This window comes from Cydia splendana, chromosome 15 (assembly GCF_910591565.1).
Source record: "Cydia splendana chromosome 15, ilCydSple1.2, whole genome shotgun sequence".
Taxonomy (NCBI): domain Eukaryota; kingdom Metazoa; phylum Arthropoda; class Insecta; order Lepidoptera; family Tortricidae; genus Cydia; species Cydia splendana.
Window position 1 is genome coordinate 12928429 of NC_085974.1, and position 27893 is coordinate 12956321.

The 27893-nt window shown below is 39.6% G+C and overlaps 2 protein-coding genes across 3 annotated transcripts; one reads left to right on the forward strand and one right to left on the reverse strand.

Annotated features, from left to right (window-relative positions):
* On the forward strand, positions 1-1736 carry LOC134797689 (uncharacterized). The gene is made up of 3 exons (XM_063770035.1): positions 1-219; positions 301-444; positions 1102-1736. Exons 1-3 carry the CDS (start codon positions 119-121, stop codon positions 1730-1732), a joined length of 876 nt encoding a protein of 291 aa, XP_063626105.1. The 5' UTR covers positions 1-118; the 3' UTR covers positions 1733-1736.
* Positions 1730-27474, reverse strand: LOC134797684 (probable ribonuclease ZC3H12B). 2 transcript variants are annotated; one of them, XM_063770028.1, is made up of 4 exons: positions 27118-27474; positions 12119-12295; positions 4391-4623; positions 1730-4128 (listed from the first exon to the last, which is right to left on the reverse strand). In XM_063770028.1, the coding sequence occupies exons 1-4, from the start codon at positions 27340-27342 to the stop codon at positions 3033-3035; spliced, it is 1731 nt and encodes a 576-aa protein (XP_063626098.1). In that variant the 5' UTR covers positions 27343-27474; the 3' UTR covers positions 1730-3032. The 2 variants fall into 2 exon arrangements, with proteins under 2 accessions (XP_063626098.1, XP_063626099.1); XM_063770029.1 differs by lacking the exon at positions 27118-27474 and adding an exon at positions 21336-21613.
* Between the last annotated feature and the right edge of the window lie 419 nt (positions 27475-27893).

Below are 27893 nucleotides of genomic sequence, written 5' to 3' on the forward strand. Positions count from 1 at the left end.
ATTTAATTTGTATTTCTCATAATAAAAGTTTACTTAATCTGAATTATATTGTTTTGTTAATATCCATTTATAGTTGGGTTGGGCTTTTATCAGCATATGAATAACTTTTCTATTCGCAATGCAGGCTGCTACCTTAAAGAAGAAATCAACAGGTCTTAGCAAAGGCAAATTAAAAAAGACAATAAAAAATGTGTTATGCCGTCCGGATTCTATAAATTGGTATGTATTTAAATTTAAACATTCGTTCTTTAGTTTATTACGGAAAATTAAAACAATGAACTTAATCAATTGGGTTTTCAGGCCAGTTCTATCAGAAGAAAACGCCAGAGATTTAAGTACGTCTTTAAGGAAATATAAAGTGGAGATTCCGGAATTTAAGAAGTTGAAATGGGACGTACTAAAGAATATACCTAAAGAAGAAAGGCCAAAGCCACCACCAATTAAGTAAGTAAATAAAATTGCCTATTTTTGATAATACTTCCTTTTATCTTACTTATGTATTAATATGAACAAATAAATTGCGTTTGAGATTAGTTTTAACCTTTTAATTTAGTTAGCTGGTTATATGTTTAAGAAAGCTGGAGTTGCTAGTAGTGGTTCTAAATATTAACTTTCGCCAGTTTGCTGATGATGACAGCTGTCCTGCTAAATCTTAGTTTAAATCGGCAAGTAAGGGTGTAGCCCTTACTGCCGCCGACTGTGTTAAAACACACTCACTATGCTGACATCCTCAAACTAAGGCTAAAAGACTTGGCACTGGGACAAAACACAACCCCAAAGCATGCTTAACTATGAGTTACTAATTGCTGCAGTAAGTGTGTTAATGACACATTTATAGCATTTTCGCCTTTTATGTATAAACAAAAAAACATTTATTTGCAAAGGTAAACTGTGCAGTTTTCTATAAACAAATGCTTTGAGTTCACAACTATTTGGAAGGTTTTTTACTATTTTCTGAGTAGTCAAACCCTATGTTACAAAATATGAGTACCTAAAGCTAGACTTATTTTCTGTGTAAAGACTCCAACCCTGTGTTAAAGGGCATACCAAACATAAGGTTATTATTTCATGAATTTCAAGAAACAATGCTTTGCTTTGCAGAAAACCAGATGGCCTGCTACTTGGATTAAGACAATGCTCTGAAGCTATTAGAAACAAAGATTGCTCTGCATTAATAGTTGATTCAGAAGTGAATCCAAAATCTATTGCTCAACCCATAATAGAAGCCTGCATAACAGCTGAAGTGCCTGTTATCGGCTTTAAAAATTTAAAGGAGCTATCTCTCAGCAACTTTGGTGTCAAAACCGCCTGTCTAGGTGTCAAACAGGGTTGTCTAGAAGAAATCTCTAAAAAGATTAGAGAATTAGCAAAAATGTGTGCTCCAATGCCACCAAAATCTGTTCAGAAGGAAGAAGTGACTGTCAAAACGGAATCACAAGATATCAAAATGTCAGATAGTATTGACAATACTGAAATAACAAATTACCTCCTAAAACGAATATCTAAGAAAACCAGAGTCTTTGTACCTCCATCTGATACTGAGACCAAAGAGGTCAAGAAGAAATTTGCTGGACAAGATTTTATAGAATTTTCTGGAAAAACGAATAAGGAAAATACCAGTGACGAAAGGAATGTTAAACATGCTTATAAGAATATGAAGCTAAAAAGAATTACAAACAATCCAAACAGACTGCATATGGGGAAAAAAAGGAAAACTGAAAATGCCAAATAATAAGAGAAAGAAACTTTATTTATAATAAGAGTAATTGCTATAATGTCAAAAAAGACACGCTTATTTATGATGAACATTCCACAAGGAATGAAGTAAGCAGTTTTCAAAACTTATTTGTTTAAATAACACCTTTGAAAACCAGCAAATTTTATCAACTTTAACATACATTCTATATCTACAGTTATTAATGTTGGAGAGTTGATTGTTGATAAAATTTGGCTTACTAATTACATTAATTTATCACACAGTACTCCACAAAAGCATTATAAATAATTCAAGCCCTCTGTGCAGTACTGCATGTGAATAGATATATTTATCTTACGCTTCAATCGATGCATTGCATTTCAAGTTTTAACAGTTCAATTTAATAAAAATCAAACATAACAAATTTGTTTTAAATTTTATTAGTATTATCTATAAAGTAGTGACTATTAGTCCACATTGATGTCTGGCCAAAACTTACTAAACCTACGATATTTATAGAAGATAGTAGTGACAAGTTGGAAACACTAGTACATAACACAAAATAAAAAGTACCTATACATAACAAAAAACTTTAACTATCTTGTGCTATTGGCAGAAATACAATTAAGAAATTTCCAATATATAAATAATTAAATTATTTGCTAATCTATAAATATATAAAAATATTTTCCTATTACAAACAACCAGGAAAACATATTTGTAAAAATAAGCTGATATTTTACAATATCTTGATTTGAACTGATACATAGTACCAATATTTTTTAATAAAATCTCGTGTCTATCTAGGTACCCTAGTTTAACCTTTGCGATTCGATTACATAAAAAAAGATAATATTTTTGTAATCAACAAGTTCCAATGTGATACAGTTCACTGGAATATTAACAATTTGTAAAAAGTGATGAGTGTTATATTTATTAGTGATGTGATGAAAAGGCGCGCGCTTCGCGTTTGATGTTAGTCATTATCGCATAATCCATAACGCCGTTTACTGGAGGACCTTACAGATTATGAATTTGTACATCCTTAGGATCTACACTTACAATAAAACTATTTAAATAACGCCGTACACTTCTCAGAAGGACACGACTAAAACGATATCAGAGAATGTAAAATGTGTATAAATGCTACCGACGTAGTAAAACCGATATTGGCACGTGCTTCTCGTCGCACCAAGATTCCGCATCCACTTAACATTCTCGGGCTAACTAGAACGTAGGTCCGAGCGAACGAATGTCGAGCGTGCATAACTCATCCAACGAGTTCGAATGTAGATTCGATTTCGTTTCGAAATCGATTAATTCAAACCGGTGTGCGTCAGTGTGGCGGCACCCGCGCCTCGCTGGGCCTGTAGCGCGCGAGGATGATCGCGCACATGGTCTGCGGGTCCGTCTCCTCCGGGTACGTCGCCATGGCCTCCGCCACTTGAGCTTCGGGGAAGATGCCGGCTAGATGGAAGTGCATGCGTCTTCTAGCTTCCCAGTGTTGTAGGGCTCCTTCAGAAGAGCAGGGTGAGACCATGGGACCGGGATTGAGTGCTGCGGCTGCGCCTACGGGAGCGGACGCCACTCGTGCCGCCGCCGTGTGCAATCTCGGATCGCAGGCCGGATTTAGAGTTAACTGGCGCGCCAGCTTACGATGGGGGTTGGTATCTTGCTGGGAAGGCCCGGGAAGCATCTGCGCTCGATCAAAGTGCGTCGCGAGCGCCGCGTCAGATATCCTCGGTGCGGCCGAGTGCGCCCTCGCTAGCGGCCGTTTGATTTCAGCCGGGCGGCCGCCGGGCGGCAAACTGAGCGTGTGAAGATCGCGAGCTTTGAGCGCTCGCGCGGCACGCTCTGATAATTTCTCGGCGACGGATTTATGAGGCCGACCGGCGCGTTCCGGGTGATGGAACTTGCATTTGTTACCGTACGTGCACTTCCTGCCGTACGGGCACGCCGGCGGCGTCAGCGCCGGGTCTATCCGCGAGGGCGGGCCTCGTAGAAACGCGTCCAGCGTCGGTCCGGACCTGCCTAGGGGATCATCGGGGGGCATGAAGCGGTCGTTCACAAACGAGTACATGAGTAGCCGTTCTTCTACAATTTTTCTATAGCCTGGGTTTTCAGCAACGAGGTCTCTGTAGTTATCGTTGGAAACTACGATGCCGTTGGTTTCTAAAGCTAGATTGAGAACGTAACGGTCGTCGTAGCAAATGAGACGTTTGCCTCCGACTTGTCTGCTAGGCGTGTATACCAGCACTCGGTCCCTCTCGAGTCTTTCCAAGGAGTCTCTGTCCGCGACCGGGTTGTCCGGTCTGGACGCTTCTTTCCTCCACTTGGGCACGAACACGATGATATCCTTGTGTCCGCGTGCTCGGAACCAGTCCACGCAGATCTCGATGCCGCGGCACGAGAACACCTCCTTGTTGCCATGGCTGAAAACAAACACGATCATCAGTACAAGTACGTGTCAGAGCGACGTGCCATTTAATTAAGCGGTAGTTCATCCAATTTCAAGTAAGGAATTAGATAATTGATTTACTTTATCAACACAATGATTTCCATACCAAAGTCCTTAACACTTTAAGCATACCTAACGCACCCAAAACGGTACTTGCCTTAGATTATAGACTGAACGAGTTTATTAACATGTTAATCAAAAAGGGTTTAGCAAAGTTATTTATGGCTATTTCTTACCTCATAGCGACATTGCTGCCATCTATAACGATGTGTCGTAGCGGGCTGCGGTCCAGCGGCGGATCGGGCTCCGCAGGCGGCGACGGTGACAACGGCCGAGGGGGTTGCTTAGATGCGAGCTTGATGAGTTCTGCTAGAAGCTCGTTCCGTGGCGGGTCAGCCCCAAGCCTTTGCAGCGCCGTGCGCGCGAGACGCTCCGAATAGCCCAGCTTTACGGCGAACTCGATTTTAGCCTGAGGACGGAGAATGGAACGTTAAGAGCGCTCTTACAAGAAAAGTCGAAATAATGCAAAATTGATGATACTAGTCGACGAAATTCAGGACTTTGCGCTCATTATTAGAAACAATGAGTACTTGTTCCAGTAAAAGCGTCTTCTTATCTTTATAAATGTCGTTGTAAATATTAGAAAAAGGACTTATTAAATTAGTAATGATTTTTTTTCTGATGGTCGTTTCCGAAAAACCCCGTGAAGCACTGAATGGCGAGCTCTTATTTGGAAATGTTGAGAATTTTACTCTGCTAAACCTGGCTATTTTGTATTACTAATACCCTGTACTTTAGGCATATCAAACTATATTTTTCCTACATACCTTTGAGAAAGAGAAAATCAAAGTAAAACGAACTCGATTTTCTCTCCGAAACAAGTGTCAATTCCTACGAAAATCTACTTAATATCGAAGTCATTTTCATACTCAAGCAATCTGCAACGTTTGCTTATACTGTTGGTATACATTAGTGTTTATGAAATTCTACTATAATTTTTTGGCAATTTTTTGAAAACTACTCTATATTACCGATGACGCGCGCTGCGCCAGCTCAGTGCCGCGGCAGAGCTTGTAGAGGTAGGACGTGTGTCGGTCGGCTCCGCACATTTTCAACGGCGACGACGAGGTTTTTTATCATTGTGTGCGGCGGGCGCCGTGTAAAACGCTATACTGTGTGCGTGTAAACCGCAACGAGAGACTTTGATCCTAGCACCGTTTTTATAGTATTATAATTTATAATGGTACAGTTTAATAAACTACCGGACAGGATTAAAAATATTTGAAACGACCTGACATTCTATATGTATTTATTTGACTCAAGATAGTACTCAGGGTCTGATGATGGAGCCGGAAGGTGGGCACCGGTACCAATCAACCATGCAACTAAACCACTTCGTGTTTAGGCTCGTTTGATTCGTCTCAACAAGATCTTTGACACAAGATAGTACTCAGGGTCTGATGATGGAGCCGGCAGGTGGTCACCGGTACCAATCAACCATGCCACTAAACCACTTCGTGTTTAGGCTCGTTTTATTCGTTTCTATAAGATCTTTGACACAAGATAGTACTCAGGGTCTGATGTTGGAGCCGGAAGGTGGTCACCGGTACCAATCAACCATGCAACTAAACCACTTCGTGTTTAGGCTCGTTTGATTCGTCTCAACAAGACCTTGGACACAAGATAGTACTCAGGATCTGATGATGGAGCTGGAAGGTGGCCACGGGTACCAGTCTACCATGTAACTGAACCACTTCGTGTTTGGGCTCGTTTGATTTGTCGCAACAAGATCTTTGACACAAGTTAGTACTCAGGTTCTGATGATGGAGCTGGACTGTGGCCACGGGTACCAGTCTACCATGTAACTGAACCACTTCGTGTTTGGGCTCGTTTGATTTGTCGCAACAAGATCTTTGACACAAGGTAGTACTGAGGGTCTGATGATGGATCCGGAAGGTGGTCACCGGTACCAATCAACCATGCAACTAAACCACTTCGTGTTTGGCTTCGTTCGATTCGTCGCAACAAGATCTTTGACACAAGTTAGTACTCAGGGTCTGATGATGGAGCTGGACTGTGGCCACGGGTACCAGTCTACCATGTAACTGAACCACTTCGTGTTTGGGCTCATTTGATTCGTCGCAATAAGATGTTTGACACAAGATACTACTCAGGGTCTGATGATGGAGCTGATGATGATAGACAGGTACCCGTCGCCACCTTCGCGCTCCATCATCAGACGCTGAGTACTACCTTGTGTCAAAGATCTTGTTGAGATGAATAAAACGTGCCTAAACACGAAATGGTTTAGTTGCATGGTTGATTGGTACCGGTGACCACCTTCCGGCTCCAACATCAGACCCTGAGTACTATCTTGTGTCAAAGATCTTGTTGAAACGAATAAAACGAGCCTAAACACGAAGTGGTTTAGTTGCATGGTTGATTGGTACCGGTGACCACCTTCCAGCTCCATCATCAGACTCTGAGTATCACCTAGTGTCAAAGATCTTGTTGAGACGAATCAAACGATCCTAAACACGATGTGGTTTAGTTGCATGGTTGATTGGTAATGGTACCTTCCAGCTCCATCATCAGACCCTGAGTACTGTCTTGTGTCAAAGATCTTGTTGAGACGAATCAAACGAGCCCAAACACGAAGTTGTTTAGTTACATGATAGACTGGTACCCGTGGCCACCTTCCAGCTCCATCATCAGACCCTGTGTATCTTCAGTGTCAAAGATCTTGTTGAGACGAATCAAACGAGCCTAATCATGTTACTACATGGTTGATTGGTATCCGTGACCACCTTAATCATCATCAGATCCTCAGTACCAGTTCGTTTTTAAACCCTCGTTGATACAAACTTTACAACCTATAGGTACCAAATGCAATGACGAAACATGTAAATAAGCGAGTAGGTACCTATAATTTCTTTCGAGTAATATACCTTCATAAGTACAAGTATGGGGCTATTCATAAATTACCTCGTTTCATTTGGGAGGAGTGGGGGGGGGGGGGGGGGTCTGGACATCGGATGATGGTAACATGACGTAGGAGGAAACAGATTCATCCGAAGCTTGATTTTTGGATGATTTGAGGGGTGGGGGGGGGTCAAAAATCGTCAAAAATAGATGACGTAATTTATGAACAGCCCCTATGTACATTTGCACTGCATTTAGTATTTTCGTACTTACCAAATAACAGTTTTAGAACTTTAAAAGTTAAGTACAGTTAGTGTTGTTATGGTTGATTTCAATATGCTTCGCGAAGGATCAAGAATGTTTAATCCATCATTGTAGTGCGAGTGTGATAGAAGGGATCGGCGTACTGAGCTCGCACGGCCTGCCGCAGCGCGTAAAATACCTAAACTCGCTGAACGCCGAAATGTAATAGCGCTCTTAATGACAAAAAATGATTTGTTAACAATTATGACACAGCCAGCTACGTCGGGACTTGTTTTAGGCAATTTATATAAGGAGTAAATGTAATTGGCCCCTAATATCAATAGGCCTATATCTTTTCCAACATGCGATAATATTAACATGTTATCTTATTAACCTTTGCAAGTATAGACTTTAATTACCTAATTGTCAAAGATAAAAAGCCAATTATCAAGGTAGACTTCAACGGCTTTATAACTGTGCATAGGTCGATGTCGATCAAATGCGTGCATGAAATCAACAAAAAAAAACTATGTTCGAGGTTCGTCCCTCTTCGTCAACTAATCTGACATACCGAGAAATGAGAAACAAATATCAGAATACGCCTCTATTGTCCAGGCGCTAGAGTGCGTGTCCAGATATTTTTGAGCACCTCGGCCGCTCCGATATATCTGATTGCGACTGTACCTACATAGCAACCGCTGTGTATAACAGCAACTAGTATAAAACGTCGAGTTTTTACCAGTTCAAATAATTCAGGCCATGCCGGCTTCGCCCGCATGTTGACACGTTACGAGCGAGTGTGATGAAATGGGCATGGCACAATGCAATTCTACGTTCTGTTGCAATCTAATCTAATAAGTAATGCCAGGTAGGCAGGTACACATGCTAGGCCAACGTAAATCAAACTAAAGGACACAAGACGCAATGAAGCGTTGGAGGGTAGTAAGTCTAGTACAAGCGATATTGCTATAGGCGTGTCCAGACGGGGACAATTTTTCGCCAATCTGATTAAACTGTCCGATCAAATCAGGCCGTGCGGACGCAAACGCCAATTTGACTCGCCGAATTCAACCGCCGATTATGACCGATATTACCGATAAAATGGGGTGCGGACGCAAGAATACTAATTTATGACGCTAGTATTCGCGTTTGGGGGCATTTTTAGGGTTCCGTACCCAAAGAGTAAAACGGGACCCTATTACTAACACTCCGCTGTCTGTCCGTCCGTCCGTCCGTCTGTCACCAGGCTGTATCTCACGAACCGTGATAGCTAGACAGTTGAAATTTTCACAGATGATGTATTTCTGTTGCCGCTATTACAACAAATACTAAAACCAGAATAAAATAAAGATTTAAGTGGGGCTCCCATACAACAAACGTGATTTTTGACCGATGTTAAGCAACGTCGGGCGGGGTCAGTACTTGGATGGGTTTTTTGCATTATGGTACGGAACCCTTCGTGCGCGAGTCCGACTCGCACTTGCCAGATTTTTTTAATTTAAAGCGCTCCAATATCACCATCGCTTTAAAATTGGTAAAACAGGCCAAATTGGCGTTTGCGTCCGCACCACCTGATTTGGACAATTTCATCAGATTGGCGAAAAATTTTTCTCGTTTGGACAGGCCTTAAATCGTTCGCCGTCCCTTTAGATTAGTGTACATTGGCTTAGTTAGTCCAGTATTACCAATAATATGTAGGTACACAAGGTTACGGACGAACCACACCACATACGAATCAGGGATGTTACGGAGCTCCGGTTCCGTTTCCGTTAAGACGGAACTTCCGTTTGGTATTACACATCCGTTTCTGTTCCGGTTCCGTTATGTTTGAAACGGAAGTTATAACGGATGTCAATGCTTCGCGCGGCGGCGGCGTATTCGTGTTATTAAAATATCGTATGTGTTCTGTTGTGTACTGACTGTGTGTAGTGTGTGTGGTGAATGTTAGTGTGTAAAAAAACGCACAAAGAAGCCGAAATCAAGTTCGATTTGGAACTATTTTGATGAAGTTAGTGGGGACACGGCTAAGTGTAAACTTTGTCTGAAGGTTTATTCTAGAAAGGGGAAAACGACTACATCGTTAAAAAGTCAGGCTCCGATTCTGGTTCCGGTTCCGTCTCCGTTTTCGGTTCCGTTTCCGTTTTTAATTCCGTTAAACTAAATTGAAAACATCTGTTTCCGTTTTCGGTTCCGATAAAACCACATCCGTTACATCCCTGATACGAATGCAGCACGGTTCCAGTTCACTGCCAGAAACGCGCATAATAGAATAATATGTGAGACAATTGCACACTCGCTTGCGTTCTCTTAACGTGTATACGTAGAATAAAAGTAATGTTATACAATTCCATACATTACAACCGTCACGGCGGCACGTGGGAAAAAGAAATAACTCGAAATATAGTCAATATGATGGGTGATGAGAAAGGGGCGGCTACAGGGCCTGGGGCCTAGGGCGGCAAAGACTGCAAATCCGGGGAACCTGCATGCTGCACACTTTCGTATCAGGTGCGGTTCGGCCTAATCCAAAATGACATTCACAGATAACTTCTATAATTCTTTATCTTTCACGATATCGTATTATATGAATAGATAAAGCAAAAAGCCTATATTATATTATAAGCTACTTAGTTGATATCGGATACCTGGCATTTCCTGTTTATTGTGTTAGAATAAGACTAGTAACGCTACGTTTTCGTGTCAAGTGTTACATCAAGTATGGCGGTTCTAATATGGACACATTGTTACTGCCAAGTCAGTGCACACTTAGTATGGTCGAATGCTATCGCTGTAAAATTGCTCGGTAAAAAACCAATGAAAAAGTTACAAATTGCTAATAATAGATAACTTGTATTTCAAGTCACATTCGTCATTCTTGTTGCGCTTATGTTACCTATCATTTAACATATTTTTAGGGTTCCGTACCCGAAGGGTAAAAACGGGACCCTATTACTAAGACTCCACTGTCCGTCTGTCTGTCACCAGGCTGTATCTCATAAACCGTGATAGCTAGACTGTTGAAATTTTCACACACTATGTATTTCTGTTGCCGCTATAACACTAAAAAGTACGGAACCCTCGGTGGGTGCGTCCGACTCGCACTTGGCCGGTTCTTTTAGTAAATTAACTTGGTATGGTATGTACGAAGCGTCTGTACTCGCACTTATCTCAGAGCCTCTCTGTCGCACTTGTTAATTCGTACGTAAGTGTGAGACAACACGTCGAACGTATTTCGCGGTAGGCCCTCTGGCCTAATCACGATTTCTCAATTTGCAATCGGAATGCTTCTCGCATCGCTAATTTATTTATTGCTTCCTGTAGTGGGCGATCGAGATCGAGACCGGTATAACCACTGGTATAACGCAATCTACTGGCAATTAAATCTTGTATCACGTTCAATCAACTCCATATTCATTGAAGTTAGGAATAGTAATCCGAAAGAAATACATTTTAGAGGTGCCCTTAAGAGGGAAGTATAGCACGTGATCGTCCATACAAAACGAAGAATTTTCCATCTCCATTTCCATTCTCCATGATTTTTTTGTATGTTATTGACACAATGAAAAATTAGGTTTATAGGTTTGCTTTTTTTCAAAATTTGCCATACAATTTTTTTTTTTCAAAAAATGCGTATCCTATAAACCTAGAATATATTATGCTGAAGCGATCGACATCAAAATCAAAGTGTTATGTTAAGATTTAGTTACTGGAAAACGTTTTCTGCCGAAATGGAAATTGTATGAAGAAAGTTACTTTTGTGAGTGGCTGTACTTCCCTCTTAAAAGGCAGCTTCGGTATCCACTAAACGTAGACAACGTACCTACTTAGTTAAGTGTATTAAGATCTTATCTTGCAAAATACGGCAAAAAATCTGTAAACCGGTCCATTCATTGAGAAGCTCCATATAACAGCGTAGACACAAAGGCTTGAATTGTTTTAATAATACCCCGAATACTAGTTACTTTGTATCGAGGAATACACAATATGAAAGTATTTAACGTTAAGCCTATTAGATAAGAGTTTAGACAAGACTATCAGACAGATATTGAAATTCGGAGAATTTGCTATTTCATATATTTTATGGAGATACCTACACCCAAGAGTAATGAAAACATGTATTTTTACATAGAAAATTCCATTAAGTTACTTTTTTCAATAAATATTTTTTTGTGTTGCCTATCTGTTTCTTTTTGACAAAATTATAAATCATGAGGATCTTTCTGTCATGAAGTTGAAGATAAGATTTCTGTATTTCCACTGGATAGATAAGTTACAGCATACAGCTGACCCTGGGTGGCTGTAGAGACCCACCTGGTTAGGCTGCGGGGGCGGCGGACCGAGGGTGACGTACTCCGCGAACTCCGCCGCGGGAGTGTCCGACGGGGTGCGAGACGCGGCGCGGTGGCCGCTCTCATCTGTAGAAACTCACCTGGTTAGGTTGCGGGGGCGGCGGACCGAGGGTGACGTACTCCGCGAACTCTGCCGCGAGCGTGTCCGACGGGGTGCAACTTGCGAGATGCGGCGAGATGCGGCGCGATGGCCGCTCTCATCTGTAGAAACTCACCTGGTTAGGCTGCGGGGGCGGCGGACCGAGGGTGACGTACTCCGTGAACTGCCGCGAGAGTGTCCGACGGGGTGCGAGACGCGGCGCGGTAGCCGCTCTCATGTGTACAAACTCACCTGGTTAGGCTGCGGGGGCGGCGGACCGAGGGGTGACGTACTCCGCGAACTCTGCCGCGAGAGTGTCCGACGGGGTGCGAGACGCGGCGCGGTAGCCGCTCTCATGTGTACAAACTCACCTGGTTAGGCTGCGGGGGCGGCGGACCGAGGGTGACGTACTCCGCGAACTCTGCCGCGAGAGTGTCCGACGGGGTGCGAGACGCGGCGCGGTGGCCGCTCTCATCCTCGCACTCCGAATCGTAACTGGAGTCCTCGCCACGCTCGCCTGCCCAGCCAAGGGATGACTCCACATATTTCTGGAACAAAAATATACTATTAAGTTTAGTCTAGGCAACGTTGAAGGCGATGGCAATAAGATTCAACTCGGTTTGCCGGAATACTGAGGCTATTGAAGCTATATAGAACTGAAGCAAAGTTGAGCCACTAAAAATATTTATTTAAAAAAACCTCGTCATGTCCTTAAAATTAATTCCTAACAGCAATGTCCGCGAGGTTTACAAATTACATCGTTAAAGAAAAAAGTGTGAGATCTAACAAGCATACGCAACGCAAAGACGTACGTCGGACTAACCGTCCTTCAGATAGATAGCAAGGGCAGAGCTACTGCAAGACAAAGAAGAACATAATTCATCATAATCCAGGTGAACAAACGGTAAAAAAAATCGACCTCTAGCAATACACTCTTAAATAATTAGCTAATCCACATTAATTGATTAATTTTTGTTTTAATCAATTCAGTGTCATAGAAACGTGTGTTAACCACAGCACAAAAAAAATATAAGGATTGATAGAGAGGGCGAAGAACAATCTACCAACAATTTAACATTATTGCAATGAAAGTGGAAGAAAATTTGCGGCACAATAATGTTGTCATATTCCTCAATTACAAGTACATTACTGTAATCTAGAAAATTACTCGCACTAATAAGGCACGCGCAAAACCCACAGCGTATTTTTACGCAAGTGCGAATGTTGTCAAAGACTCGACAATTACTTTACGTAACGTTACCAGGCCGTTTTGTGTTCTTCTAGCTGAGCTGCTGATGAGTCAAACGTAATATATAATATATTCAACCAGTGTCAAGTGTGTTCCTGATACGCATGTTTGTTACGGATCTTAAGATTACAATTAAGTTGGTTCGCCTGAGAGTTCGTCTCATCAGGCCTCAGTGAGAAACGCACGGTCTACGTTGGCGCTGTCTCCCATGTAACGCGCGTGGAATAATTCACACGCTGCGGTTTCCATTTCTCCGAAACCATGAGACAATGAGTTTGGGAAACCCCCACCGAGAAGATAATTGCCATATTAATTGTAAGTTGCAAGAATGCTTTTTTAACGCCTGATGAAGTGTGCGCATGGGATATTTAAGAAACCACTATAATGTTGAAGAATCAATTAAATATCTTATTGAGACATTAGCTCTAATGAAAATGTGCATTTCTGATGTCTGTTTAAATGCCACAACCTATTAGTAGAGGGTCAGATTAGGTGTGTTAAAGGCATCTAACATCTAAGACGCAAGATTGCTACTCATAAGTAATTCTAAGAAACAAACCTCGTTGTACTAAATGCTGTATTTTACGTGCTGGGTTGTCTGGAAAACATATTTTTAATAAATTGAATCGTCTGTTCTGGCTTTCGACTATTGTGTGTGTTATAAAACTTATACATAACAATGTACTGTTGTCAACCAAGATAACACAAATATAGCTTTTGACGTGATAACGTCTTATAAATCGATGAACACCGGTAGCATGAACGAAAAAGTGTCACGTTGTGGACAGATCTCCATGGTAACGTTGTGGACAGATCTCCATGGTAACGTTGTGGACAGATCTCCATGGTAACGTTACGGCAATTTTTCATCAATGGTTTCTTATGATGTTATCACGCAAAATTATCGTCCGTAAACCGACTACAGACAACCATTTTCTTTTAATCGGTCTCACGTACCGCGACCAAAGTGATCAATAAGCAGATTCTACGTTACCGCCGGCACTGCGGACAGGGTCAGGGGGCCGACGAAGCGGATCTACAGATGATCATTGACCTTTGCGTGCGCGCTACGCCAGACCATACCGGTTGTCATTCATTATTTGACCATTTTTTTTCTACAACCTATAAAAGATCCGCATAATATTTCTACAGGGTTCCTTGTGTTGAATAAATAATTAATTTTAATACTTAATTTTATGGAAATCGACTTATTGATCCATTCTGTGTAATAAACGATATTCTAATGTCTCTTTGTCGCACTAATATGTAAGAGAGACGACGCAATCGATTGGCATCTTGGATAGGCACCCTGGGCCTCGGCTTCTCTAAACAAACTTATCGAGAATCTGAGCAGTAAAATAAAAATAATAGAGAGGGTAATAATTAACTTTTTATACTACAGCAGCCATATTTATGAAAACATTAGCATATGAAAATAATGAAATCGGTAGCAATATGACTTTTGAATAGTTCTGTCGGTTCCCCATGGATCCCATTGCCTTTGGCTTAGTTCTGACAAAAATGGACCTACGATTAAGATTACTTTGGAAATTTATTAAAACTTAAGACTCCCTTTGGCGTTGAAAACGAAAAATTAGTCATTGCCGCTACATCCGCGTCGAGGCCTAGTTGGCTGCGATACAAAGTTTAGATAGTATTGGTAGTTGTACCCATGCCACGCCAGTTCGATATCCATTGGAGTGAAGCATTAGGTCAGCCACCAGGATCTGCAAATATTTACTTAAAACACACAAACACATCCGTATGTAGGTGCAAATTCTAAAATATTTATTTAACAAAGTTTTTTCAACTGAAACTAAATGAAAAAAAAATCTTATTTAGTGTTTTAAGTAATTGGGTCTTAAGTCTTGGCAATTTTGTAAAATATTTTTTTTTATTATGAGTAATATGACTAATGTAAGTCTAAACCACCTTTAGTAAAAATGTAATAACCTATAAAGGGCCGGGAACACAGAATTTTTGTAGCTGTGTGACCTTTTAAACATCAACTACTTTGAAAAGGTCTCAGTAGGGCTTTGAAGTGGGGATCACATCCGGAAAGCCGCACGGAAACGGCCCGCCTGCCTGCAGCCGGATGCTACTTTCTAAAAGAATATGGTGCGCGCGGGCAACGAATGAGACCGATCCGTGTTTCTCCGCGGCGAATTGGTAGAAAATTGCAGCTCCGTGCTAAGCGGAGATAGGATTTTGAGGTGATGCCTCCGGTTTTCGGTCAGAAGTGGGACGAATGATACGCCAAAACATATTTAACTCTAAATTAATTTCATACTTTTTAGCAATGGTTTTTTTGATACATCTTCAATTCTATAACAATTTAAACTTTTAGTAGAAAAAGAAATCTAATAAAGGGAAATAAAAAAAGCAGACTAAATTATTAAATCTCCCCGCATAATTTATTAGCGCCTCCAATAAACATCATGAGACATTACTAATGATAAATCAACAAGCATAAGCAGTTCACGATTTACTAAAAACGTCACGATGAGAGGTAGGTAACATAAATTTGACCATAATTCTGTGTCGCTAACTTTATTCAAACGCGTTGCGTCATCGGCCGTCGGTCAGGTGATTTATATTATAGGGGTCATCTATTAAGATATTGATTGTTCTGCTCTATAATAAAAATAGGATATAAGATTTACGCAGACAAGATTGAGATATCGAAATCAAAGCTACATATTTGTCTCTATGTAATTATCAAAACCCCACGCCCCAGGTATCGCTGGTGCGACATGGTGGAGGCGGATCTGCGCGAAATTCGAGTCAACAATTGGCGAGAGGTCGCACAGGACCGACAAAAGTGGCGCTGTCTTGTGTCGGAGGCCAAGTCTCATTTTGGGTCGCTGAGCCAACGGAGTAAGTAAGTAAGTAATTATCAAAATGGACGATTATCTAGCAGGGTTATCAAGATACTGTAGATTTGAATCCAGAGTACAGATGCAGCTACAAATGCAAATGAACAACGATGTTTTGCGACGCAATGGTTTTATAAAAGGGGGTGCCGAAGATAGTTACCTATAGCTACGAAGCTATAGCTATAGTTACGAAGTGGAGGAGATAGTTCTAAAGCTTGATTCCGAAGCATTAGCTGAGTATAGTGAGTATGAGTATGTAACTAGAGTAAACGTTAAAATACGGAGAGAAAGAGAATTAAGAGATCATTGACTTACTATAAGAATGAGATAATCAGACGGACAGTCACGACGAAAATGCCAAGGTACAGTTTTTTCTATCTAGGTTACGGAACCCTAAAAACAGAATAAATGGCCGTATAATTCACAAATATACAAGTCTTCAAAGACATAGAAAGATTTGTTACGAAATTAAGTTAGTAGAATTAAAATATCATTTGCTACCTTCAGATTGCGAGACAAATGATTTGTCTTGATCACTATCACAAATTCTTGAATAATCCTGCCTACGTCCGAAACAATGCCGGTGCTGTCGTTTATCTAATTTCCTTATAGTTTTCAAACGCTAAAAAACCCGCGGTTTTACCACATAGGCTTTTCCTCTTGTAAACAATTGTCGGAAACACGTTCCGTACTGTTTGTTAATTGTTTCACTTTTTTGCGAAAATGTTAAAGAGACTGGTACGCCACCCAAACCAGCTGGTCTGATAGTAAAACGCTTCAGAATAATTTCAAAGACTTTATGTCAATTTAATATGGTTTTGTAAGAACATGTGTCGTGATATTTGGAACAACTCTTCACATTAAGTCATTATGAGACGACTCCTTGAAACTGACGTTTCAGATTAATTTCGAAATAATACCACAAGTTGTTATTGACCTCAACAGCCTGGGAAATTTTGAGTCATTATTTAAAAAAATGCTGACTGGACTGGTAAGGCACATCGTAACAGTTTATTTTATATGAGCACTAAAAAATGTCATCGGTTGATGAAATAAATATGATAAATGCTAACGTAGGTAATCATTTATTGATTTATGAATGATCAGAAGCCGTTAAACAGTCGGTTTAGCGCTCTCAGATTACACATTTATGCAAACAGTTGTGTAGCAATTGTTCTAGGCAATGTCGATGACTGTCCTTTAAATTATGATACCAACAAGTCAATGAATATTAATGCTTTTGTTGAGATGCTTGAAGCCTTCTCAACCAGTTTACCGATGGAGGTCGATCAATTGTTTTCACAATTAGTAGACTACGAAATGGACAGCTAAATTTTGATTGACGGCGTATCGAATGGTCTTAAGATTCTCTTATGAGTCTTAAAGGATCAGACTTTACTTTTAATCCTATTTACTACCTAGACTCAGTTTATTGACTGTGCAATTAAAAGACGTCCTTGCGAATTTTCACTATGCGAGTCCTTATTAGAGTTAAAGATTCTTGAAGTGTGACTCTATAGATAGTCCTTTAGCTATACTCCGTATGTTAAAGATTAGACTGGAGGACGACAACAAAGACAACTTTAGTTTAAATGCCCCAATAAACCGACTAAATGTCTTAAAAAACAAAATACAGTCTTAAATTTGATTATATCAAAGGACTTATGTGCTGCTGTGCTGCTATAAGTAAAAAGTACGAAGTATTCCAATTTTATTTGTTCTTGTATTCACAAAGGAATGCGTTTTGTAATTTCTTGTTATCTTATCTTGTCTCTAATGCAGTCTCGACTGGGCTTAACAATCGAACAGTACTATACTAGGTGCAAATCATCGATAAGAATAGGTAGAACGGTAGTGACTTTGATTTATGCTTATAAAAATAAGCTCTAACTTGTTTTTGTACTGGTATTTAATTATGAAACAAAACAAGCCTCAGTTAACTCAGTTTGTAATTATAGACCTTAAAGATTATAAGCAAATTGCGCGTTAAGTTAAGAGTGAATTTATGTGTGACGTGTTTCTGATAGCAATGACGTCAGTAATTAGAACAACTGTTAACAAGATAAATGTTGATTTGCACGCTTTCAATTTGTTTACACAAGATAAAGACGCTAATGTATAAAATATTCTATATTTTCGCAATAAATAGTTAAATACCTACATCGCTAATAGATTAAGATTGGAATAGGATGTTAGTATTATCGAATAGTAATTCCAAACATCCGTAAACGTTCACCTAGTTTTCATGGCCACTGATATGTATGTACAACAGCTGATATGGGCATCTAATCTCATGCAATAATTCGTTACTTAGAGACGTTTACCTACAGCCTGCTGTACAGTAAAGTCAAGGTCTAAGACATCGAAGCGACCAACATAGCACAGTTAATGTGTACGCCATCTAATTGTTACAATATTAATGACTCAACTCGCCCTCGACCCGCTTAGTAGAATTTTTTGTAGGGATAAAAGCGCAATAGGAAGCGGGAAGACGGAACTGACGGAAGAACAAATAATGGAAAACGTGCACAAGGGACTGAAGAAAAATAACGTGTTTGCATTGCCGTCATAAATGCAATGCAGAGCATAAGAGCACTTCGGCATATATGCGAGGCTCGCTTGGTATAATAAGAGTATAAGCATAGAGAAAGAGCATAAGTATTAAGTAGGTGGCATATATACACATGGCATAAAAAATATTCTAACGTATCTATTAAGAAACAAAATGTTTCAATCCGTCTTTTTTTACAAAGACCAACTTCTTGAAGTGCACATATAGTAACTTATAATTTTAGGGCATACAGCACATTTGTATAAAATTTGGAGGGTGGCCAGCAATACAGAAGAAAAAATGATTTATGAACCAGCCTAATAGTGTAGTGAATTTTAGCATTTGGCATTTACACGTGCAATTAAAAATCTTCCTAACGTATTGACAATTTGACATCCCACAAAGGTAACTCTTGACCTGCACCATCGCGTATTAAGCGAGTTTACTGCATACTGCATTAAAACAGTGACAATTTAGCCGTTTTCTCCAACCGCAGCCCTATTAATCTGCGTCTGCGGTCCAGTTTCTATTGCATTAAAATTAATAGGCTTCGCCAGTAAACAAGTTCGGCGCACGTCTGATACGGCCAGTTCCGTTTGTGGAGAAATTCTATCATGCGTTTGAGCAGAGATAAGAGTGGGGTGGTTGCGATTGGTCGACGCCACCTCGTGCGATGTGGCGTCACGGCGCCGGACCAACAGGATGCCCTCGCGACACACTTATACAATATAAACACAAACACCCCAGACTACTGATAACAATGTGCCAAAGCGTTGGCTGAAAATGGACGATAATTGGGAGTTCCATTTGTGATTCTTATACGAAATTAAATAGTTAATCTAATCGCAATTGCAGTTGTTATAAAAACATATTTAAAACATGTTAGGATTTAGATAAATGTTTAGTAAGTTCCTTCGTCCTCTCCAAGACAAAACGTTCTCGAAAATTTTAGAACATAATTCGCAAAAATACATTAATCAAATAAACACTATTGTCATTCGTCGTAAAAAGTAAAGTTAAGTCATATTGAAGGGCACATGTGTCATCTTTGCAATGATTTCATTCGAGATTTCATTACGACCTGTCTTTTGTTTTGCAACTAGGACGTCGTAATTCTTGGAAGTTTTTGTTAATGTTTGCGTGCGACCACGTTCCGAGTCTAGCCTAAACAGCTGACTGGGTTTACTATGGTAACTGTAACGTTTACGTAGACGTTCTTATTACGTCGTCATCTAGCCAACAGACCGGTGTCACGGATAATTGGAAATTATCCTGAGCAAAGCCAATGTAACAGCCTGTTACTAACAGGGAAAAAATGTCACAGAGGGGCCATGTTTGGGCACCAATTTTGGCATGAAGACTGTTCAAAAGATCATTGCCGATTACATTAGATAATCATAAATAATCTTTATAAAAAATAGTATTGAAATTCTAAATAATGAATCACATTTAAAGAATGATTAGGATTATTTTGTTAGTTTTTCGTTCTTATGTTAATATCATAAGAAGAACATGTGCACAAAAACTGTCAAAAGTTTACTACAGGCTTGAGCGGATTTGGTTCACGTTTACGTTACAGTTACGTATCCGTCTTGACCGGTTTTTATTTGTCAACGATCCGCAAGTGGGCCTCGGTTGAGCCGCAAGCTGTCTACCTATTGATATTCGTTACATCACGGCATAATCATACCGGATACACTTGATACGTTCCAACCAACATTAGAAGGTTGCCAAGCCACTCTTTTTATACTTTATTTTTAGATTCGGTGGATTAGGAGTCATTATCGGGATTTCTGATTGTCATCTAATCGCACTAATCGCAGGAAGGTTAGTGTTTCAATGGGATCCGTGTTGATTGAAAGATGAGGCCACTTATGACAAATTGATAAAAAACAGTGGATATCGTGCAAGATAAAGGATGAGCAAGTAATCTTCTTGTACAAAGGTTGTTATTTTAACTAGTTGGATATGTGATTCACTCTGATATGCTAAATAAGCTGATCTTTATGAATATGTCATTGCGGAGATAAGAGGCAAGCTGGCGAGATATCTTAATAGTTTTACTATAAAAGGAGCGACTGTAACAACTTCATGTAAATGTAATAAACAGACAGGAATGGATAGTTTGCCAAGTTCTTAATTGAAGAACAGTATGTTCCTGTTGTCAGGTCGAGTAGTCTTCAATAAAAAATAATATAGATTTATAACCTTTGAAGCTGGAGCTTGGAGGTTGAAGGAGGATGCCGGGAAACGGTCGATTAAGTGATTTAAGTAATTGACAAAGAGTTAACATTCCAATAACTCAAGGGATAATGGGATTGTAGAGCTTTCAGAATACCACAAGGAACTCTACTGGGACCATAAAATATCAAGCAAAACATAAGTAAGTACAAACAAAACAAAATAAACCAGCAATATGAAATTGATGCGGATCATTGATTGTAAATAAGCGATCGGATGCCGCAGATAACGAGCGATTATAAATCACCGGCGCCGGTGAAAGTCGCCATGATACTACCGGACCTGCGACACTTCACACGACTGATAAACACATTAAACATTAATTAACATGACTTTCACGGAACGTTACAAAAACACAGCGCCGGCGACGGAGCATACCATCTTGTCAGATGAGCAGATGACACGCTACGCGATTGGAATAAACATCCGAAGAATCGCCAACACTCGCACAGCACAAAACTCACAAGATGACCAGCTCCTCGAGCATCCTTTAGCAATCCGAATGGTTCAAAACACTGTCTTCGCTGTCATAACCATATGACGTTAATTTCCCAACAGCCGGCTACTTCCGGGTACGTTATGTCGGTCGTGAATGAATACGCTACATCCGGCTGTGGAGAGCGTGACATGAGGTTGTTCCGGTTATTCATAAGGGATGGTTTCGCGCTCACCTGGGTGTCAGTAGCGTACATAATAAATGTGTGTGTGTGCGAGAGAGTACGGCATGACCGCGGAGGCGGCTTGTCGCGGCGAGACTGCGCGTGCGCGAGATATCGGCTGGCGCAGCGCGCGCGCCGTCGGTGAAGGGGGGCAGCCAGATCCGGGTTGCGACTCGCGCGTAGGGATACCATTTATTTCTTTACAAACAGACATTTCGCCAAAGATGTCCGGGTGCCCATTGTTTGCCGACACCGTTGAAATCGTCAATGTATAATTCATGAACGTTGGAGAATGAATTAGAGCTAAAAGAGCGTCTGGTCTTTTACAAGATTTTAAGAAAACAAAAAAACTATAGGTAATACTGGTTTTGCTGAAGACACAGAAAAACAATGATGAATTGACGAGGCGTTTATGCCAATAATGTCGTTGTAGTTGATTAAGTTGATACGAGTATAATGACATAAAAGCCTTTTAATATATTTCAATTCTTACTAATGCATTTCAATGGAACGCAGAAAACTCATTTTATACCCTAAAACTATTAACTCATTATAATTTATACCCTTTACAGACTTTTCTGTATAAAAATTTGATTGAGCGCATAACGGATTAAATGGTTTTTACAATCGCAGCAATCGTGGTGTTAAATGGTAACCCTAGTGGCGCCCGCCCACTGCAGCGCGGGTGGGCCCGATGCAGCCTACATGCGTCCATCCACAACCTCACATCCAGAGTCCTCATTACCCATGTTACTGGTGAACACAGTGGTTCTCCCACTGCAGTGCGGGTGTACCCGTCAACTACTGACAATGCATCTATATTATAACCTCACGTAACCGTATTTGGTGACCAATTTGGTTCAATGCAGCGCTGGTGGTCTCTGCACCCTAATGGTGCATTCGGAAATGGCTTCACAATCTCACATCCGGTGTCATCCTCACGTACCCATGCCACTGGTGACATTCGTAGTTCGCGCAAAGCAGAGCGGCTGAGCTGAGCTCCCGATGCAGGCAAAATTCATCGTTTACATTCAGCCGAAATGATCACCCACCAGAATTATGTAAAGTGTATCCCGCAACCGTCGCAGCCACAATTAATAGTTCTTGTTGGAATTCAAAGAACAGGCAACAGGAGGAACATGAGACATAAAAGTAGTAAGTATTTGGACTCAGCGGCCCTTATGGATTTATTCTTATCATAAACCGTCTGGTAGCATAGGATAGGCATAACATAAATGGGGTTTAACGAACTCGCATTCTTGACGACCCGGATGCAGCCGAAAAAGTTCATAACAACATTCGGTATCTTGTTAATGCGTCAGAGTTATTATGACCCTGGCCACCAGAGGGTTACCAATAATGACATATCGATGGGCCCATATGTTCAAAGTTCAAAGTGTCAAAATGTCGAGATTTTTAACTTTATGATGAAAAATTTAATGAGGTACGCAAGAGACGCGAGGAAGTTGGCCTTTATTTTTGAAATTTTATTATTTTGTGGTTACCTACTGTTTTGTGTACAAAAAAATTGCTTACTATACTACTACTCTATTTAAACTAGTGGCTACGGTATTTAAATTTCGGATCCGCGATTAAAAAACCGAGAGCTGAAATCGGCAAAAAAGAAACTCTAATATACAATAAAATAGATAATTGTCGGAAAACGGACGGACGGATATAGACAATATAGACATACGAATGCATTTTTGCCCAAACTGAAACAGAGATCTTCGATTCGCTCAATTCGATATACCTATCAAGTATAAGTATAAAAATTTGCGTTTCTACGCCCCCGTAACCTGCTACCGATGCATCCGGTAACATTTCAAGTTCATAACCTTACATCCGGTATAATCTCATTAAGCGCACATGCTAAGCCAGTAGGGCTAATATTGTCGGCTCTTTATCATTTGTCGTCATGCCTGTCACGTTCAAACAAATATGTAAGTGCGAAAGTGACGCATGGCATGACAGGTGATAAAAATGCGACCATGATACGCTGCAGAACGCAGTTAGCATTTAGAACTCTTCTATTTTTTTTTGAACAAATAAGTTGAGAACTTGTATTCGTCAAATATTGTAATTACAACCTTGTGTTAAACTTTGTGTTGTGTTGTGTGTGTGTTACAAACGGCAACATACTGCACAAACTTACATCCGGTGTCACCATAATTAGTTCTACGCGGCTGGCGAGAATGCAGCTCAAATGTTCTAGGGGCTAATAGCCTGTTCTAATCTAGAATAAATGTTATTTACTTAAATATTAATTAACGATATAGATATCACGAGTTTTGTATAAAAATGCTTAAGTACACCACAACTCTCACATACATCCGGTATCGTTTTTATGCTTTTTATTACGCGGTGAGAAAACAGTCGAATTTCAATAGTTTTTACACACTTTTATTTAGCTTCACCGCGTATACCTGTTTGTAATTATTATGTTTGATTCAAATTCAAATCTTATAACTTAAATTTGAACCACTTCCTTTCAGCTAAAATTTTAGAGTAGGTATATTAATTCCCTTAATGTAAGTGAAAGCGTTTTGGTGAAATACTGTCAGCTTATATGTGGGAAATAAATGAAATAAATAAATGAAATGAAATGAAATTCCGTTAAATGGGTCATCCATTAATTACATCATACAAAAAAAACATTATTTTAGACCCCCTCCCCCTTGTCACACTTTTTCATAGGAAAAAGATAGGTCAATTATACGTACACACGTACTATATGTTAATTAAGTTAATTTACATATTTGTCAAGATAAAAATTGTTAAAAAATTATATGTACTTATACGAGATTTGTTATAATTGTAATCTAAACGTACTTAAAGATAAATATCTGGGAGACCGAGCTTTGCTCGGAAAAGAGATAAGACCTAGCTAGATCGATTTTTCTCCCCCGAAAACCCCCATATAGCAAATTTCATCGAAATCGTTATTAGAGCCGTTTGCGAGATCCCCGAAATATATATATTATATATATATATAAATATATATAAAATAATTGCTCGTTTAAAGGTATAAGATATGCAATAGCAAATTTATATCGAGTTGATGACTATAGCATTTCGAATAAAATTGTTTACAACTGATATGGATCTTAAAATAAAAACCTAACTGCGCGGCCACACTCGACGAGTAGTAAGATTGTATGGGATGGGAAGTAGTGAGGGAAGTATGCACGGCAGTATGGGGGCCGAAGATCGTGGCCACACTAAACGTTTCTTCAAACAAAAACGTCATTTTTGAGTCCTTTGAGACTGACATATCTAATCCATATCGTATCTAACCGTAATATTTGACGTATCTTAAAATTCGAATCGGGCCGTGAGCCTTACTTTGCAGACATATGAACAATGAAAAACCTATTATTGATGCAGGCGGTATAGACCTAAACTAGGCATTATTTTTAAGTATTCACCTATCATTTTAGGATATTAGCTACTTATGTGAAATCCGAAAGTACAATTTTGTGAGTTTCAGCGCGGCCGTTTTTTATCTGAAACCGAACCTTCAGCCGAAACATGATTTTTACTAGAAATTTATAATTAAAAAAAAAACATATACAGTGTGTAAGTCTAATATGATTAAGGTAAACACTCAATTTATCTGAAGTTTCTATGAAACAATTTGTCAGTAAACATTTCCTACTGCTGATTGATGGAATATTTTTTTAACAACATACTGAGAAGAGCCTAATTAATGTATTCTTATCATAGGTATTCAAATTCATAATGGATTTGGTATATTATCCATTGATATGACCAAAATCACTGTCTAGGTATGAAACTTAGAATTTGACTAGGTGGCAATATCAGTGGGGAGACACTCCTCCTTTCGGGCAAACTCGGCTCCGTTCAGCTCTGAGCAATTATTAGGGTTGGCACCACATGACGTCCTTTTGCGTACACGACCACAGATAAGATAATGACTTGAATTTTGACAACTCTAAATAGCCGAAAGGGATAGGGCCATACATTAGAAAGGGATAGCATGATTCGTCCCTGAATCGCTGTCAAACTTCGGTTTTGTAGGATGTGTCCTTTCAGTACTATTATTTAATCAGTAGCAATATTAATTTATTGATGCCACCAACCAAGATTGATTATTTAATGGGTTTTTCTTTTCAGTTGGTAAAAAAACAGTACTTAAATATTTTGAAAAAACTTCTGAAAGAACAAGGTTCTCCATTAGACCATTTAATAGATATAGCAAAACTTAGTTAAAAATAAATATTCATTTACTTTTGTAGTAGTTATCGAACATTATGTACATAGTTAATTACATGGTCCCTGTGGTTTGCTTGTTTACAACCAACTTTCATGATTTCATATTTCCATTTCTGTCACTCAAACAATGCAAGAGATCTGTTTCTACAGATATACAGAAACTAATGACAGCTGTACACACTCCTTGAGAGCCTCTCGCCAAGACTCTCGGCACCGCTCCAATCCAAACGGAGAACCAAGGCGAGGAAGAGCGAGACAAGAAGGGAACAGTATCTATTCTACACACTCATTCTCTGCCTGGCTCGGGGTCTCTCGACGAGTGTGTACAACCCGCATATCTTCGGCTTAAGTCGCAAACCTCGTAACTCCATTTCAAGGAAATTAGTAATTGCTACCTTGGACAACAATACTTAAAGTCGTAAACCTCGTAACTCCCCCGGAGGAGTTCCGAGGTTTGCGACTTAAGCCGATGGTAAGAAGTTAATGGTTCTCTACAGGCCTCATTCTCAATTTCCTACTGCCAATAATTCTAATCTGATTTGATAGGTAATCAATTTGAATGGGGTTAATTATCCAAGAATGACTACACTGGAAATATCAGATTTGATAATAACTGGCAATCTGGTTATTGTTGTTTCAGTCCATATTCACCATCATTATTGGATAAGAGAAAACAATACTAATAAGAACCAGTTATTGTAAACAAACTAGTTTTCTTAGTCATATATAGAACTTGCCTGACCATAAGAATTGATAACTTATAGTCTCCATCCTTTCATGGTTAAAAAACCAATTTTGTTAATGCAAAATTGGCTTTAAAACTTTTTTTTTTGTGTAAGATCTCTTTACCTAATAGGGGATATTACTGCAATGTTCTGCCGCCAGAGTGCAGCACTACCGACTCAGTAAATTCATAGACTAACTTATACATACTGTGCCTTAAACAGTTTTATGACAAGTTTTCACAGACAATAAAATATGACATTGATGCATCAAGGCGGTTTGTTAACAAGTGCCTACCGGGAAACGCGAAAATCAAAATTTAGTTATCGGCCTCTTTATTGCTTGAATATGCAAGAGTGATAGAGAGATTAGATAACAAAATTTCGATTTTCTTGTTTCGCGGTAGGCCATGTGTCAATGTGGTTTGATTACTGTACGTGCCAGAAAGGTGCCACCTACGCAGAGCTTTGCCTAATATTCCCTATTGAACAACAACACGATTCACTGTCAAACATTTTTTTAAATACTTAGTAAGATGATGTGTGTAGATCATTCTGTGCCTTCTTGTGATAATATGATACAACAAGATATTATATTGAACATTTTACACCAGTGGGTAGGCAAAGGGATCTCTACCTATTAACTTGTCACATTGTCTTCCATAAAAACCATTAATCTCATCAAAAACTGAAAACATGGGTCAACTAAGTCTAAATTTCTAATAGGAAAAGCATGCAAAAGCTTTAATTCTATTTCAAAGTAACTAATAAACCGTATTCTCACTCATGTGGGGGGTTGACGTAGAAAAAAAAATACCAATAGCGATTTCACTTACTTGAATACGTCCGACGATTTCTCGTGAATTAAAGTTTCCATCCGCTGGGCTCAAGTTGAATAATACATGGAAGTACACATATTCAGGTTTCTCTTTGGCAACGGCTGATTTATTCTCCGATAAAGTGACATAGTAAAAAGTTTCTACTAAATTGAGGTATTTGCTGTAAAACTCTGTTATACACGAGCGCGGCACTGATATCAATAGATCGGTATCATTAGACATTTTTAATAGTATAACAACAATGTCGCAATAGTAATCACATGGTTCTTTCACAGGTTTCACAACAAAATTGCATAATTCTAATCAAAACACAACTTCGTCATTTCGCCTGCCTGCCATATCTTCGGACGGTTGACGTTTCTTATTGGTGTTGCCATGATAAAATAATATGAATTACATTACCATACTTAAATAAAACGAATTCTACTATAGAGCTCTACAGACCTTGCAACAAAAAACGCATGCGATTTTTAGTATATTGCCGACTGCATTATAATAGCAAATTAAATAGTTCGAACCAAAGAATATAATACTCACTAGTTCGAACAAATGCCGCAATGTATTAAAAATGACATGCGATTTGATGTAATGATTACATTACCATACCAAAATAAACGAGTTCTACTATAGAGCTCCGCAGATCTTGCAACAAAGGGGTTGTGCACAAATCACGCGAGGTGTTTTCGGCTACTTTTTGACTACGTTCGCGGTAGGCCCTCTGCATTCGTAAAGGCGTATCCAGATTAGTCAATTTTTCGCCAATCTGATTCAAT

What these genes read in the sequence shown, in the direction of transcription:
- LOC134797689 (XM_063770035.1), top strand. Translation starts at nt 119, where the DNA reads ATGCAGGCTGCTACCTTAAAGAAGAAATCAACAGGTCTTAGCAAAGGC. An exon ending in CGTCCGGATTCTATAAATTG is followed by an intron (nt 220 to 300) that starts GTATGTATTTAA and finishes TTGGGTTTTCAG; the next exon opens with GCCAGTTCTATCAGAAGAAA. An exon ending in CCAAAGCCACCACCAATTAA is followed by an intron (nt 445 to 1,101) that starts GTAAGTAAATAA and finishes TTTGCTTTGCAG; the next exon opens with AAAACCAGATGGCCTGCTAC.
- LOC134797684 (XM_063770028.1), bottom strand. Translation starts at nt 27,342, where the DNA reads ATGTCTAATGATACCGATCTATTGATATCAGTGCCGCGCTCGTGTATA. An exon ending in AAATCGTCGGACGTATTCAA is followed by an intron (nt 12,296 to 27,117) that starts GTAAGTGAAATC and finishes TTTTTGTTCCAG; the next exon opens with AAATATGTGGAGTCATCCCT. An exon ending in GGCAGCAATGTCGCTATGAG is followed by an intron (nt 4,129 to 4,390) that starts GTAAGAAATAGC and finishes GTTTGTTTTCAG; the next exon opens with CCATGGCAACAAGGAGGTGT.